General features: G+C 40.4%; 1 protein-coding gene across 6 annotated transcripts in view; it reads right to left on the bottom strand.

Annotated features, from left to right (window-relative positions):
* TBC1D5 (TBC1 domain family member 5) overlaps positions 1-16835 on the bottom strand; it is a 324955-nt gene that overhangs the window by 23633 nt on the left and 284487 nt on the right. For all 6 annotated transcript variants that reach the window (XM_037387032.1, XM_037387031.1, XM_037387034.1 and 3 more), the window contains one exon: positions 1140-1239. In XM_037387032.1, coding sequence (XP_037242929.1) covers positions 1140-1239 — 100 coding nt within the window. The remainder of the gene's footprint in view (positions 1-1139; positions 1240-16835) is intronic.

Genomic DNA, 16835 nt, shown 5'->3' with positions numbered 1-16835 from the left:
AACTTCAGCTTTTCTTCTTGACACAGTAATCTTTTCCCCATCATTTCAGCAGCTTATAATTTATATCCTTTGCTTGCTTCTAGTCTCATCATTGCTCACATACCCTCACAGAAGCAATATATCAGACTAAATCTGTTGGGGTTAGAGGTCTATGCTTGGCTTTTGAAGGCTGCAATTCCAAACTTTCAAATAACACAGTATTTACAGTTTTTCCTAGGTTCGTATCAGTGGCTACTAAAACACTCGCATAAAAGAAAATGAAAATACAAGTATAATATGGCTTTCACATCTGATCTTTTTGACCTGGTAAACTTAGGTATCCATATACTTAATTCTACCCACTGAAATATTCAAGTTTAATTTATTTTGCTTAGATGTTGCAGGCTATAAATAAAACTTAAAATTATTGCAGCTGTGCCCTGATTTCTTAACAGCGCTTTTTCACATAACTAAATATACTAACTTTTAGAGTTCAGTTCAACACAGTTTAAAAATGCTGCTTTTGTCAAAGCATAGCTAAGCATATTTACACCTGAATTGACTGAAGCTTTTTATTTACTTTCTCTGATTTGTCTTGGCAATATGTAAGTTGAATTTTAGACTGGAGTCTATGCTGATTCTGTTCCCAATGTATTGACTTCTATCTTACTGTATTTCTCCTGGTCTGGGCAAATATTCCAAACCATCCAGCCTACTGTAACATGTTTTTACATCCTGAAGGTGATCACAGATTGTAAAGACGCTACAATTAATGAAAGCATATGAATTTTATACAACTATCACTGCACGCATCAGGTATCATTCTGGGACTGTTGAACTGCAAACGGCCTTAAGAAGTGTAAAGGTCATATGCTGTGAGGTCCAGCGTGTCTCTTACAATACAAGACATCTTAGGAACAGAGAAAGAGCATCTGTGCCAAAATGCCTCTACTTTTTTTTTAGCATAATCAAGTGGCTACCATACTCCCAAGTTTCAAAGTGGAAGCATCTGATAGAACAACTGGATGCATCAATTCAGTCTTCTTCATGGCTTATAAAATAATATGCACTATACGACATAAACGTTATTTTAGTTCTAATACAAACACGAAAAGAGCCTTGGCAAAGATTTGTAGCTTAATACGGGGTACTGCACTTACCAAGATGTGTATTCATCATCTTTGCACAATATTTGCACATGGCTTCCAGGTCATTTAGTTGTCCTTGTAGAAATGAAATTTGGGCCTCCAGTTCCTCCTCCTACAATTAAGAGATTATTAGCATTAAAGAGCTCCAACTTTCTACAATACACAGTAAAAGTGGCAAGCTAACCTTTGAAATGCTTAGACATCTTCTAATTTTTCCTATTCCTTTGTTCTTGAGAAATTTTTGGAAATAAAAGACAATCACCTTCCAACTGTAATTATTATAATTATTATATTATAATATAATAAAAATAATTTTAAATTATTTTGTCATTTCATGGAAATAGGGTTTGGTTTTAATGTTTCAGTGTTTATTAATACGACTCTTTTTTCTTCTAGAGTCAAATAAAAATCTGTCTACCCTGACCCAAGAAAAGTTAACAATCCATATTTCTTTTACAGAGCAGATGCTTGGTTTTGCTTGTGCAAACACAATACCACAGCGATAGCTGAAAAAACTCAGCAAATGAAAAAAAAATTATCATTTCTGGAAGAGTAATTTCCACAGCAATCCCTTTGAAACCTCAGAAAAATTCTTTTTTTTTTTTTTAAATTTTAAGTCAAGTATTTCATGAGACTTAATACCATACCTCAAGGATGTATTACTGCTATATATTTTGGCATATTTATTTTTGCAACACATCATGCTCTATCTACAAAAAATCTCCACTTCTATGCTCAGCCAACTGGACTTCCACCCAATGTCTTATGTAATACTTAAGCAAAGCCTATCTTCAACTCACATAGTATAAAGCAGTTACACTAAATTTATCAAGTTATGTTTAAAAAAATGCATCAACTGTAATTTACAATATGATTTTTTTTCAAAGAAGATTCTTGATTTTAAGGCCCTGGAGAAGCGTTATGATCTAGCCGTCATGCTCTGCCTAAGCAATGGGAACTGCTTCAGGTAAGGATTCCTCTTTCATCTCCTTTGTTTGCCAGTTTACAAATGTATCCAGTCTGGACTTTGAAGGCCATACTGCAGAGAAAGTTCACCGCTCCTTTGGAAAAATTCCTTTAAAGCTTAGTCTCAAACAGTATTAGGCAGTTTTTTGTTTAAGTATGCAACTGAATTCAAGATATCCAAATGAAGGCAAAGTAACTTTTTAATATCCTCTTTCTCTTAGGAGTTTTGCAGTTCTATCATATCTTGTTTGATGGAGATTGTTGAACATTAGAGTGTGAATTACATTTCAAATGAAAAAAATCCGAAACTGATCAGCAACAATATAGTGAATGACTAAATCTTGATGTAAAGATACAAGTAATCTTAATCTCCATCTGAATCTGAGTCAGAGCCAAGAAAAGGAAACTTTGCAGTAATACAGCATATATGGAAAAGAAATTGATAAATAAAAAGAAATTCAACAGTAGCATTTTTCAAGATCTAGCAGCATCACTTTTTCCCTACACTTTTTCCTCACACTTAGAATCTACAGACACTAAACATTTTTTTTGCCATTTCTTATATTAATATACTTACACCTTATTTTACTCAGCCTTACACTTTGACCACTTAAGCCTTGAGGGGATTGATTTTATATGGCCAATTTATAGCTGCTGAAAGAGTAATCTCATTCAAATTCTGCAGTTCTGTCACGGCCTATACAAGTGTATCTGCACTGATGTTTTTATTGAAGCAATGTTCCTGCAGAAGGACTCTTCCTAATACATACAGCTAGTGACTGCAAGAAATAATCTACCATAAATTTTGAATTGCCATTGCACGCAAGTGCAGCTGTAAGATAGGGAAAGGTGACAACATTTGAGTATTTTACTATAAAATAACGTAATCAAATTCTAAAATCATTATACAAAATTGAAACCCAGTTTATCTCCTACAAGTGAATAAGAAAATCTAACTTTGGTAATAAATATTTCCGTATTTCCCAAACTATTTTTTCTTCTTCATGGATGAGAACTGCAGTAAATTTATCTTAAAATGCTTTTGGACAGCTCTACACACTTGAGGAGATTCTGAAACTAAGCTCAGTCCCTCCTCATTTGGCAAGCGAGACCAGTGCTGAGTAAACTACGTCCACCATTCTTTCGACTCATTAGGATGCCGTGTGGGGAGCAGAAACATTCAGCAGACCCAGCACTCACGAAGGATGGGAACTCACAGACAGTGCAAGAGGTTTCTTGCCAAGTGGGAAACCTTGTGAACCTGTGTTCTCACACGTGAACACACGTGGAGTTCCTGACTTATCTGGCACTCTCAGGAAGGGCACCGAGGAGTGCTGCCAGCGGGATGTGCAAAGAAGCAAGATGGTTAACTTGGCACTTGACACATGAGAGACCCAGACGTGCTGTTGCATAAGAAGACAACACCCAAATGGTGGTGACTTGCTACAAGACATCACCCCCGTCCCTGCTGTCACCAGCAGTGCTGTGGCAACCTCTGTGCAGGTGGACCCCTGAGGGTGACCTCCCGGAGGCATGTTTGCTCTGCTGTAGTTGCTGCAGCTGCAGGAGGGGAGCTGCAAGAAGAGGCAAGTGTGTTTTATTGCACTGGGGTGACAAACAGGTGCTTGATAGGACCTTTCAAGGTGTAAAAGCTTACGCGACAGACAGGGAAGGTGCAAGTGAGGCACGTGCAGTGGGAAGACACGCATTCCTAAGAAGGTGGAAACTGAAAGCTTGTGACTTCTGGCAGAAGGGCTGCCCAGTGGTGCAGAGTCCAGGCAGCAGAGGGGAAGAACAAGCTCCCTCAGAAGAAGAATCCAGGTTGGACACCATATCAGAGCACTACCGAAGAAAGTGATGTGTGACAGTGAGGGACTGGTGACTCTCTTCCAGGGAGATTCATTAACTGTGGAGGTTTCTTGCTTGCATGGAACCTCAGTTTGTGGTGTTGCTGACAGACTGTTTGGGGTCACCCAGTGTTCTCACTTTTCTTCTGCTTATTCATGTATACACTAATGGCGTAGTGATGTGAAACCATTTCAGTTCAAAAGTAACTGTAGGGCTCCTGGGCAAGGGTGAAGGGGACAGGAATGCCAGTGGCGTTTCTCTTTAATCCTATGGCAAAAGGGAGAAGCCTGGATAGCAGCAGATGGATCCAGTAGACCACATATGGCTACATATTTGGTGGCACTAGCTGGGCTTCAACTGTTTTGCTTCTGGCACCCAATTTGATGAGGAGACAACTTAAGAGAACAGATCTACCTAGCAAAGAGAGGGAAGAACATCTTTGTGAACAGACCGGCTAATCTAGTGGGGAGGACTTTGTCTGTCATAGAACAGGGACCTAACCCAGAAAAACATGAGAAAGCATAGGGACAAGGTATGCAGGAGGTCCGCTTGGCTGAGTAAGGAGCTTCTTAATGTACTAAAATGGGAAAAGCACATATGGAGATGGAAATGGTGGAAATGGAGAGCACATATAGGCAATGACAGGAAACAAAAGACAAGCACACAATCACTGTTTGAGAACAGGAACAGAACTAGGAAGGACAAAACCCAGCTGGAGCTAAAATTAATGGGGGACTTATTAAAGGGTAACAAGAAGGAATTTTACAAGTACAAGAGCAGCAAAAAGAGGTTCAAAGAAAATGTAGGTCTGTTGCTTACTAGGGGAGATAACGACAGATGAAAAGGCTGCAACACTCAATACCTTTTTTGCCTCTCGCTTTTTAGGCCAATTCTGCTCCAAGACCTCTGGATGTACAGTTTGGGAAGGAAAGAGGTGGCTAAGAGTGGGGTGGGTAATAGGTTGGTGAATACCTGAAGAAGCAGTATGCGTTCAAATACATGGGGCCACATGGGATACAACCACAGGCACTGAAAAGGCTGACTATGTGATTGCAACCCCACTGGCTATCATTCGTGACAAAACACTGACACTACAGGACATCCATGATGACTGGAGAAAGGTTAATTCTACCTCCATATTAAAGAAAAGTGAGGATGATCTAAGAAACTATACAACGGTTGGCTTCACTTTAGTCCTTGGAAAAATCATGAGGCACATCCTCTTGGAATCAATTTCCAACACGTAAAGGACAAGACAAGAACTGAGAAAAGTCAACAAGGATTTACCAAGAGCAAATAATGCTTGACCAATCTAATTGCCTGCTATGATGGAATGACTGGCCATGCAGATGAAGGAAGAGGAGTGAATGCAATGTATTTTTACTTTAGTTAGGCTTTTGTCACTTATTTCCAACAGTATCATCATTTATAACATGACAAAGTGTGGGCTGAATGAAGGATTGTAGGTGGGCTTAAAACTGGTCAGACCCCCAAGCTCAAAGAGTAGAGTCAATGGCTTGATGTCCAGTTGCTGGCTGGAAATGAGTACAGTAAGCAATGGACTGCTAATGAAGATACTGTTCAGTATCTTCATCAACAGCCCATATGAGGAGACAGAATTTCAAATGATGCAAATCAGGCTGCTGTGCTGATTGGTAGAACTTCAATTCAGAAACATCATGAGACACTGGAAGCCTAGGCAAAAGAAACCTTTTTAAGGTTTCTGTTTTAGAAACTTCAGTAAGTGCAAAATTCGGCACACGAGCAGAAACCCCCCAATGCACCAGTGCAGACAGGGAAGGAACTTGCTATGTTTCAGGCTTGCTGAAAAGGATCCGGAGGCTACAGTGGCTGCTGAGTTGTTTATAAATTAATAAAGTTCTCTTATCACAAATAATGTAAACAGTGCACTGGGCTACATTAGGAGGAATGTGGTCAGCAGATCCAGGAAAGTCATCACCTGCCTTTACTTAGTGCTTGTGAGCTCTCACCTTGAATAATGTTTTGGTCAAGAAGGATGCTGAGAAACTGGGAAGGGTCCAGTGCAGGTTACTATTATGATTACAAATCTAGAGGACAGCCTGAGAGAGCTGGGTTTGTTTATTTTAGTAAAGAGGAGCCTAAGGGGCGTCTGCCAGGAGCCTGCAAGTACATGGAACTACAAAGATGATGTAACAAAACTCTTCCCAGCAGTGGCAGATGATACAGAAAGGACCATGGCCCAAAATCATTCCTTGGAAGGTTCAAATTGGTCATTAGGAAAATGTTCTTCGTCAGAAGAGCAGTGCAGCATTTGAAGAGGTTGCTCATAGAAGTGGCAGAGTTTCTATTCGAAGTCACTGACCTGATCCAATGTTAGTGATTGTCCTGCTCCAAGTAGCAGCTTGAGCAGAGGTCTCTTCTAATCACCGTTTCTAAGACCAGTCTTTTCACATTAACTTTCTAAAATTGTTCCGCAAATTATGAATTTTTTAATGTTTTGTAAAGGTAAGCAACAAAATCACAAAGCCCCTCAGAAAAAAAAGGACCTTTTTTTTTCAGTATTCTAAAATTCTTTAGCAGTAATAGATGAAACAACTGATTTACAGCCAGCATTGTGCAGATGCTCTCAATTTCTGTCCAGACAATAATCACTGCGCTTTTCTTAAGTGCCAACTTTTGTGTTTCACTGCACTGAGAAAGTGAGTACCCTGGATACCATTTTTATTTTGCGTACAAACAGCAGTGCTGATTTGCTCTCTTTTATGCATGAACAGAGACTTATAAATCCTCTATTAAAAAAAAAACCAACAAACGGCCAAATGTAAGTCAAGAGAAAAACAGTATGGTCTATGCTTGCTTCCTTGAGAAACTGACCTTTCAGCTGATCTGACGTGCACAGTACCAGAAACACGTGAACAGTGATTTAGACTCATTCAGCCAGATTTCAAAGGTTAACCAGCTGACCGCAAAATAAAAATCAATCATTTAAATAACTAACCAAAATAAAAAAATCAACATCAACTTACCGAAGAACATGTTCTATAAAGCATATAAGCTCAATATTTTCTAATATTGGGAGTTGCATTATGCAAAAGAAAACCAAACCAAGCAGCAAATCAAACAATGGAATCACTGCATCAGACATGGGAGACCAACATCTGCAAATTTAATGATGCAGTCTTGCAGAAAAACAATTCAATAATACTTTCTGAAAATTTAGTCCCAGGGTCCTCAAAACACTTTTCCACACCTTCAATATTCCAGATGAAGTAGAGCCTTACAGATAATGAGTAACATCTTGAATTGAACACCAGAATGAAAAGGAAGTAGATTATTTGTGATGCCACATTGATTCACATTTCACTAACAAAACAAAGCAGGCTAGTGTTTATGTCTCTAGTCAAAGCAAGGCTCTACTTGAGTGCCTCCGTTTACACATCTCCAAGTGTTTTCCTTGTTGTGGCAAGACTGAATCTGCAGAAACCTCTACTTACATTTATGTCTCTCATATTTGTCTTTCTTCTTACCCACATCTAGAACTTTGCTTACATATTTAAATTTCCTTTTTTCTTTTGCCATGAAAATTAATTCCTTTATGATTAATTATTTGCCATTTCTTTGCTGTATTTTTACCCAATCTGTATAATTCTGGTGCTTTCCGTTTGTCCAAAAGTTCATTCTTCCCTTTTTATTACCTTTCCTTTCATCTCTCTTCTCACCTTTACAAAGACAGCTATGGAAATAAATGTTTTATATCCTTCCTTCTCTCCTGAGCTCATAATGAGATCAGCAATGCCTCTACCATACCCCATTTTTTATCAAATTTTACTGTTTCAGGAAAACAGCTGTGACTAACTGAAAGTGGTTAGCACCGTCAAGAACAGATTACAGAAAGTTTTACAGTTTTGACATTGTAATCCTATCCTTTTACAGCTCATTGCTTTACAAGCTGCAGTAAGGTTTGCGGAGATGGGTAAGGGCACTGGAATTTAGCATCCTACACAAGCCAAGGTCTGAAGAAACAGAGTTTTGGAAGAAGCCACTCTTTCTCAACCTTGTTTTTTTAATCAGTTTAAACAATTTTTCTCCCAAATACATGACATGTAGCTTAATACAGAAGTATGGAAAACAGGGAATATGAACTCACAAAATCAGGACTGTAAGTAATGTCTTCCATAATACCATGTAGTTTTCAGTATTACTATTCAGGAAATGAAATAAAAATTGTATTTCTGTCTGTTTTGCTCACGTAGAAACTCAAGGAGGAGTAAATCTGTTGGAAAGGCTTATGACAATATATGTCCAAGCATTTCATTAATGAACACTCAGAATGGCAAAGCTCCATTCATCTTAAAGCTGAATCCTGAATATGAATCAACTACCAAGTGTAAGTGCAGTGGAAAAGAAACTATCTTCAAAGAGAAGAGTATTTAAAGGTATTTAAGGTATTTAAGCAATAATGCTACAATTTAAAATGTTACACAAAAAGTGACAGAACTGTACCGGAATAACAGCCTGGTCTTCCTGGTATCTTGTCTGATGCCACTTAATGATGGGCTGGGTAAAGTGTAATGAAAAAAGTATTTAATGATATAACATGTAACGGTACTGCCCAGAATGCTCTCTGAGACTACGCAGATTTGTAGAGCAGAGATTTCCTGAACTAGAGGCAGGTTTTTTTGGTCTTTTTTTTTTAGTTAATAGCTACTTTTCCTATATTAATTTGCCCAGTCACATTTTCAGTTCTTTCAGTATTCATAGTAAGATCACTAAGGAAACATCCCAAGCTCTTCGAAAATGGGCAGGGCAAATTAGAAAATAATTCTGATGAGATCGGAACATTTAAAGGAAAGTAATGGGAAAAATGAGATAGATACAAGGAAATCATGAAGCCAGGGACTTGCTAAGAGTCTTAACCAGTATGTAAGAGCTTATTTATAAAATATACAGAATATACCTTCTGGACAGTAGTAGCATCTTACATATCAGACAAGATTCAGATGCATGGCATAAATTGCTTTCTCATTTCATTTTATGCAAATTGCTCAAGTAAAAAGCAGTGGTTATCATTTCCATTTTGTGAGAATGTATTTAGTTTTCATTTTTGAATCTAACAATTAAATACAAAATTTAACCTTTTAATCTTGCCCCCCTGACAGCTTAACATTGGTTGACACTCCCATGTTTTTTTTATGATCTATGCCAGCCACAGAGCAGTCTACAGCATATGCTGACATCTAAACCAGAAACCACAGTTTTGGAACAATGAATTACATACAGTAGGATTTAAAACAAAATTTGAATTTATTTAATTTACTAATTTAACTTCTCTATTATTTAATTGTATCACTCATGGGCCCTCGTCAGGACCAAGGCCTCGCTCTGCTGGGTGCTGTACAAATATAAAGAAAAACCACACTTCTCTAAAGGACTTAACAGTGTAAGCCAAGAGACAACAGATGGCTGCAGACACACATATGGGGAGGACATGGAAACAATATAGCTGTATTAGTCAGTCTCACAGACATGGCTTCAGCATTTTAGCAACCAAACTGTTGTCAATGGAAAGGTGGAATTTTTAGGAGAGTTTTCATACAGCATTTGCTTTGCAGACGTTTAGAGATAGTTTCTTCTACGTGGAAGAGGCTATGAAACAATTAGATGCAAGTTCAGCAAGCATATTAGTCAGGGACGGAATATATATTGTCACTTTTACTTTGAGAATTTTGCTACCTGTGAAATGTTTGCACAAATTAGAATTATTTCACATATTAATATATTACCATGGGAGGACACAAGGAAATTCAGATACTGCCTTCAGGTGTTCCTGCAGCAGTAGAGGTTATGTACTGATTTTCTGTGCTGAACCCTCACCAGCCAATATTTCTGTGTCCCTGTGCTAGCTGAGGTATACCCATACTTCACCTGACTCATGTTTCGTGTTCTTCACATCTCCACAGCTACTGGTTTTTAAATTATTTTGAATATATTTTCATCAATGTTAAACATTTAAGCATAGCCTTTTCATACAAATCCTACAAACGTATTTTGTTCCTTTAGACTGCATGCACAGTGAACTTGAGGCATGTTTCTATTTTACATCATTTTAAATCCTGCTCATGTGTTTGTTTTACACCATTTTAACTCAGGCTGCTTCTACAATCCCAGGTTGATATGAGGTAGCTTAAGTAGAAACATCTTTCTTTCCCTTTTTTTTTTTTTAAACTCTCTTTATTTCACTGTGTAGTCCTAGTAGGCATAGTTGCTCAGAGTAGCAAATAGGACTTTATACTTGCCGAGAGTTACATACTTATTTCAGTGCTCTCCTAGGTCAGAACCATTAAAGCAGAAACAGGTTCTCTCAGATTAATAAAGGAAATGGTGGTGTAGTTACCCACCTTAAAGAAGGATAAGGGGAACACAAAACCTATGGAAGCATACTTTTATTTTTCTCCTCTGCCTTATCATACTTTGACCTGTTGCTCTCCGCCACATAACATTTGCTCTCTGGTAGTACTGTATGTCTCAAAATACACCAGGGGACATCAGAGCAAGCACAAATGCATTAGGTAAAAAGTAATCCTAGAAGTTTAGGTTCAGACTGCAGGGCTATCAAAATTAAAGCATTTCAGGACACAATGCATCCTCTTCTGCTCAAAGAAGTAAATTCAGAATAATAATTACCCATTTTACAAACCTGAAACAAAACTGCCACTGTGCAATCTTTAGTGAACATATGGCCGTGACAACCCTTTGAAAGGGGTGGGGAAATGGGACTGAGAAAAACTAAGGAAATAAAACGAAGGATGAGAGAAAGGTCAACAAAATATCCATTGTGACTCCAAGGAGCCAAACCAAATCGGGTTATGTACCAACACTTAAAAAAAAAAAAAAAAAAAAAAAAAAGGTTCAGAGGGCTCTGACTGAAAACAGGTATCAAAACCAAGAAAGAAGTTTTATAATACAGATACAAATGTACAAATCTGAAATATATTCACCTGCAAAGGCACATCTTTTTGGGCATTAGTACAATCCTGACTTGCTCTGTGTGCTTTCAGTTAACAGCACAGAATGGGATGGCATCGCACAATGCTTTCCCAAGCTATGCACATGTAAACAGTACCAACAGATTATTGGTAAAGGATTAAATAAATAAATAAAAATTTCAGCCTTTCTGTACTTAAACCTCCCCTTCCCCCATAAACCAGCAAACAAATCCCAACAAAACTGAAAGGGTTACAACTCTGATTCAGCATAATCAATGACCGAGGAACTCTCTCTTCCAACATTCAAATTTCTAACACTCTAGAGTTAGCATTGTTCAAGGAGACCCACACTTTCTAAATGCAAGAAAAATTTTGGTTTTCTTACTCTTTTTAAATTTGAGAATGGGTGATATATATACACACGTGCATTTTAATACAAGTATGTATCTGTAGCTTTTCTGAAATATAAGAAATAAGAATTTGTGGTCAGCTATTTCTCCTCTTCTTCCAAACTAGAATATCCTTCTGTTCCTCTTCCTTGTCCCCTAGTTTGACGACGACAGCAAGGTAAAAAATATCTATTTATAATTTATATTTATTTACAATCTCTACTGAGAAGATTAGTGAGTTTGAGGCAAAGTATCTGTTTCATGGTGTTGATAGGTAATTATCTATTTATTTAATTTATTGTCCTTTAAAACAAAGCTAACAATATTTAGATATAGTGACATTTGGAAGAAGGTGAAAGTTGGAGCCTCAGACGATCTCCCTAGCCCCCTGATTGATCCATCTAATTTCAATTAAAATCCTGAAAATAGCTGAAACTCTGGCTCACAGCTTCTAAACACCAGGTCCTGCTGTTGAATTTCAGTCTTAAATAGTTCAAAGTCAATTTGCCAGTGTTATGCTGCTGGAGTCCGCTTAGTTTGCCACGTCCCACCTTGCCTGGAAATGTTAGTGGCAAAGGACCACAGGCTTGGACATTTTCCAAAGCAGCTCTCGCTGTTGAACCTGTTAGTAGAACAGCTTCCAGGTACACCAGCCTCACTGTTGCAGAGCTAGAAACCATCAGCTGTGCTACTGGAGCATGAGCAGGACTTGTTTTCATCTAACTTGGGTGTATTTTCCTCTTAAAAATACTCCACTTCTATGCTCAGATAGTTTCTCCTTAGCAGGAAGATGGAGAAGGATAAACATGAATAATGGAGAAAGCTTTTGCCTAGAGACAAAGAAAGTAGGGATGGAAAGAAACCTCTTTTGCAAGCGGACACGAGACGTGACACTCATCTACCTGCTGCCTGCACAAGTCCACCTGTTGGCACTGCACTATGGGACTGCTGAGAGACAGATTAAAACCAAAACCCATAAAAAGCTGGAAGATCTATAGAATGCCAAAAATTGTATGTAACTGATGGGTAGGCACTGAGTAACTGAGTTTTTCACTTGCTAAGGGAATAGATAAGAACAGAACTGTAGGGTAACAGAAATTATCCCTTTGAACAGAAATGCTGATAAAGGGTTTCTCTCAGTGCTGCTGTTGACATTGTTGACTTAATCATGTCAGATTATTTCTTCATAAATAATGAAACTGAGATATTAATTTAGATGGCATGACTGTAAGTATTTTAGAAGTAGCTATAAATAAACACATCGGTGAACGAGAATCCCGTTTCCTCCAGTATCGCATCTGACAGGCTTTTTGCCCATCTGGTACACACATTGCTGGCGTTTAAGACTGCATAAGCCCATTGTGGCAAATGCAGCAGAAATATGAGCAGGAGCAGAGGAAAAAACCCAACCACTTTATGATTTTTGAGCTCTCTGAAACAATGTGTTAAGTATTCTTGAATGCATATGGCTATGGAATGATTAATATATAGATATTCTGCAATGAATCTAGTTCATACTCCATGCTTCAGTATTATATTACTAAAGTATTTAGTTGAATGGTATTGAAATGGTTGATTTGGTGTGATGTACTTAGAGTAATTATGCTTCTTAATTTTGCTGCCTGAATAAGCATTTTAATATACACACAGTTCAACATACACATAGTCCTTTATGAAGGACTCTCAAAGTACACCCTTTGTAAAACACTTAATTTTTTTTTAAACATCAGTTGCAAAATAGGTTCACTAAATCCTTCTCTATTCTGGCTGGATGTATTTGACCTTTGAAATGATTCTTAACATGACTGAGGATGCAGACCAGAGCAGGATCTTTTATTTACGGGTTTTAGAATCTCTGATTACATTGTTTGGAGTTTAAGGAGGGTAAAACTTAAGTATAGTAATTATGAAGGGACTGTAAATATACACCATTTATATTACATTGTTAAAAGAATAGAAGTACAAGTTTTACTGTTTTTATAGGGAATGATTTGATCTAACCAAACACAGACAAAAATAAGAATCAAGCTATTAAACACATACCTACAATTTATTTCGGTGGGAAAAAAATCTCCCAAACACAGAAACCCTTTCCGCTCAAAAACCCTCCAACTAAAACAATAGCCTGATTTAGAGATGTTTCTCATCTGCATCCATGTTTTTGCTGAGAGTTCAATGCAAGTCTTTCAGCTCTTCACAGAAATGGACAGTAATTTTGTGGTGTTATCTTAAGAGCAGGATGAAGGGATGAGATTTCCACTGAAAAGGAATAAAGGGCAAAGCAAACCACCCACATAGATCCTCAGATATATTTTCCTGATGAAACATTAACTTCATGATTAATGTATGGAAAAAGGATGCACAGAGCAAGTCCTGTACCTGCTGCTGCTAATATGATTGCTGTGGAGTGAAGGATCACACTTCTTGGCTCCTAAGTCACTTTGATCCTTTTGTAAACATTGCTGATAGCCCCATTTATTCATTATTTTGGTATTTCTTAGATTTTCCCTGACATTTTTGAAGGACTAGCCAATAATTTTAAAAGTTCCTCCTGCCTTCTTTCAAATGATAAAATTCTAATTTGCTTCTGTGCAGAAGTTGCTGGTACGCATAATTCAGCTGCACATATTACCAAGAAAGACAACAATTTACCCTGACATTTTAAAAATCTTCCAAATGGCCCCACAGATCTGTTCTGTATACATGTTTATTGCTCATAATATGACAGAAAAGCACTGCAGAGCCACTTGGGTTTTTATTCATCTTTTTTTTCTAAGCAATTAACTTCCTGTTTTTATCACAGTAGTTTCTTTTCCCTGAAATGAATCACTCCAAAAAAGATAAGGAGCATTAGGATTCAAAGCTGCCACTCATGCATACAGCTGTTGTTTTACTGAATTATACGAAACTTGCAAGTATTTCTAATAAAAACCTAAAAGGCAGCTTTTTTTCCTTGTACTGTTTTCAGCTCTTTCATTTGAGTTAGAGCATGTTGTGGGAGCCTGAGGAAGGCAACGGAGAAAAGAATCGCACTTCCAAAATACCTCAGAGGTTTTTCTGCGAACTCTGTTCACATGACCTGGCAGCACCTCATATTTAATATTCTTTTCATCTATCCCTCAAATGAGATAAGCACTGAAGTATTAAATAAACTGCATTTTCAGGTGTCTGAATTGGCCTACCACATCAGAATAAGGAAGACAAATGTCCTCCAGTATTAACTGAAGTTCACAGAATCACAGGTTGGTCGGGGCTGGAAGGCACCTCTGGAGATCACCTAGCCCAAGCCCCTGCTGAAGCAGGCTCACCCAGAGCAGGCTGCACAGCATCGCGCCCGGGTGGGTTTGAATGTCTCCAGAGAAGGAGACTCCACAGCCTCCCTGGGCAGCCTGTGCCAGGGCTCCGCCACCCTCCAAGTAAAGAGCTTTTTCCTCATATTCAGCTGGAACTTCCCGTGTTGCAGTTTGTGCCCGTTGCCCCTGGTCCTGTCGCTGGGCACCACTGGAAGGAGCCCGGCCCCGTCCTCCTGCCACCCACCCTTAAGGTGTTGGTACGCACGGGTGAGACCCCCCTCGGCCTTCTCCAGCTACACAGCCCCAGCTCTGCCAGCCTCTCCTCACCAGGGAGGTGCTCCAGGCCCCTCACCAGCTCCGCAGCCCCCGCTGGGCCCTCCCCAGCAGCTCCCCGTCTCCCGTGACTGGGGAGCCCAGCGCTGGGCCCAGCACTCCCGATGGGCCTCACCAGCCCGAGCAGAGGGGCAGGATCAGCTCCCTGCACCTGCTGGCCACGCTGCCCCTAACGCGCCCCAGGCTCCCACCCGCCTTCTCGGCCACAGGGCCACCGCTGGCCCGCGGGCAACCGGCTGTCCCCCAGCACCGCCCGGCCCTTCCCCGCAGAGCTGCCCCCCAGCAGCCCACCCCCAGCCTGTGCCGGTGCAGGGGCTGTCCCTCCCCAGGGCAGGACCCCGCGCTGGCCCCTGTGGGACCCCATGAGGTCCCCTCCCCCCGGCTCTCCAGCCTGCCCAGGCCTCGCTGAGGGCAGCACGGCCTGCTGGTGTCCCGGCGGTTCCTCCCAGTTTGTGCCATCGGGAGACCTGCCGAGGCTGCGCTCCGTCCCCTCAGGTCACCGATGACCCAGCTGAACAGGACGGGACCCAGCGCTGACCTGGGGCACAGCGCTGGCTACAGGCCCCCGGCTGGGCTCTGCGCCGCTGGTCGCAGCCCCTGAGCTCTGCCCTCAGCCCGCGCTCAGCCCATCACTGCCCGCTCACCCAGCCAGCTCCTGAGCTTGCCTGGGGGCTCTGGGGGGGGGGCACTGCCAAAAGCCTGGCTCAGGTCAGCGTAGGCACCACCCACCGCTCTCCCCTCATCTACCAGCCAGTCATTCCATCGCAGAAGGCTATCAGAAGGCATCATTTCCCCTGGGTGGATCCATGTTGACTACTCCCGATAACCTTCTTTTCCTGCACATGCTTTGAGATGACCTCCAGGATGAGCTGCTCCATCCCCTTTCCAGGGATGGAGGTGAGGCTGACCGGCCTGTAGTTCCCTGGGTCCTCCTTCTCGCCCTTTGGGAAGGCTGGAGTGACACGGGCTTTCCTCCCGTCCTCCGGCACCTCTCCTGTCCTCCACGACCTTTCAAAGGGGATGGAGAGTGGCTTGGCAACAACATCTGCCAGCTCCTGCAGCGCTCAGGGGTGCATCCCCCTGGGTCCCACGGATTTGTGGGTGTCAGGTTGGCTTGAGTGACATCTAATGTGATCCCCCGCAACCAGGGGAAGTTTTCCTTTCTCCAGACCTCCTCTCTTGCCTCCCGTGTCTGCGATACCCGAGGGCCGGCCCTGGCAGCAAAGGCTGAAGCAAAGGCGGCATTCAGTAACTCTGCCTTCCCCGTGTCCTCTGTCACCAGGGCACCCACCTCACCCAGCAGCGGGCCCACATTTCCCCAGTCGTCCTTTCCCTACTGATGTACTTAAATGTTAAGGCACTGAAGTTCTTTTTAATTAATGGCATTGAGAATAAATCATCATGTCTTTAACTTTAGGTCTAACAAATCCAACATACTGAGCAAGGAATTGGCTGTTTTACACAGCTGCTAACTAGTTCTGGGCACATTTTATGATGCTTAACGGAAAAATTTCATCATAGTATCTGTATTTCCAAATAAACATTTGGCATTGGTAAGTATGGACTGACAAGTATTTTGCTTAAAACCTTCTAAAGAGATTTTAAAAATAATAGTCAGGGAAAAAATATATGGGAATAATAAAAGTCTCCAAGATGTGTACCATGCACAAAAAACATGCTCTTCTTCAGAGGAATTTTTGCCTGCATGATTCTTTTAAGTGTAGTTGTCTAATATTTATTTTATTATCTCTCTGATTTTTGTATACTAATTCTACTTAAGTAAAACTGTCAACTTCATATACTTAAAATCAGGTTCCTAAATCAGTAGAGCAGATGCCTATTTAATTGAAAATGATAGCATACATTAATTTTGTAACCTGTAGGGGTACTCATAACTAACTTCAAATCAGT

Source organism: Falco rusticolus, chromosome 4 (genome assembly GCF_015220075.1).
Source record: "Falco rusticolus isolate bFalRus1 chromosome 4, bFalRus1.pri, whole genome shotgun sequence".
Lineage (NCBI taxonomy): Eukaryota > Metazoa > Chordata > Aves > Falconiformes > Falconidae > Falco > Falco rusticolus.
The sequence above is the reverse complement of the archived record's forward strand: the minus strand, read 5'-3'. Positions and strand labels throughout refer to the sequence as shown.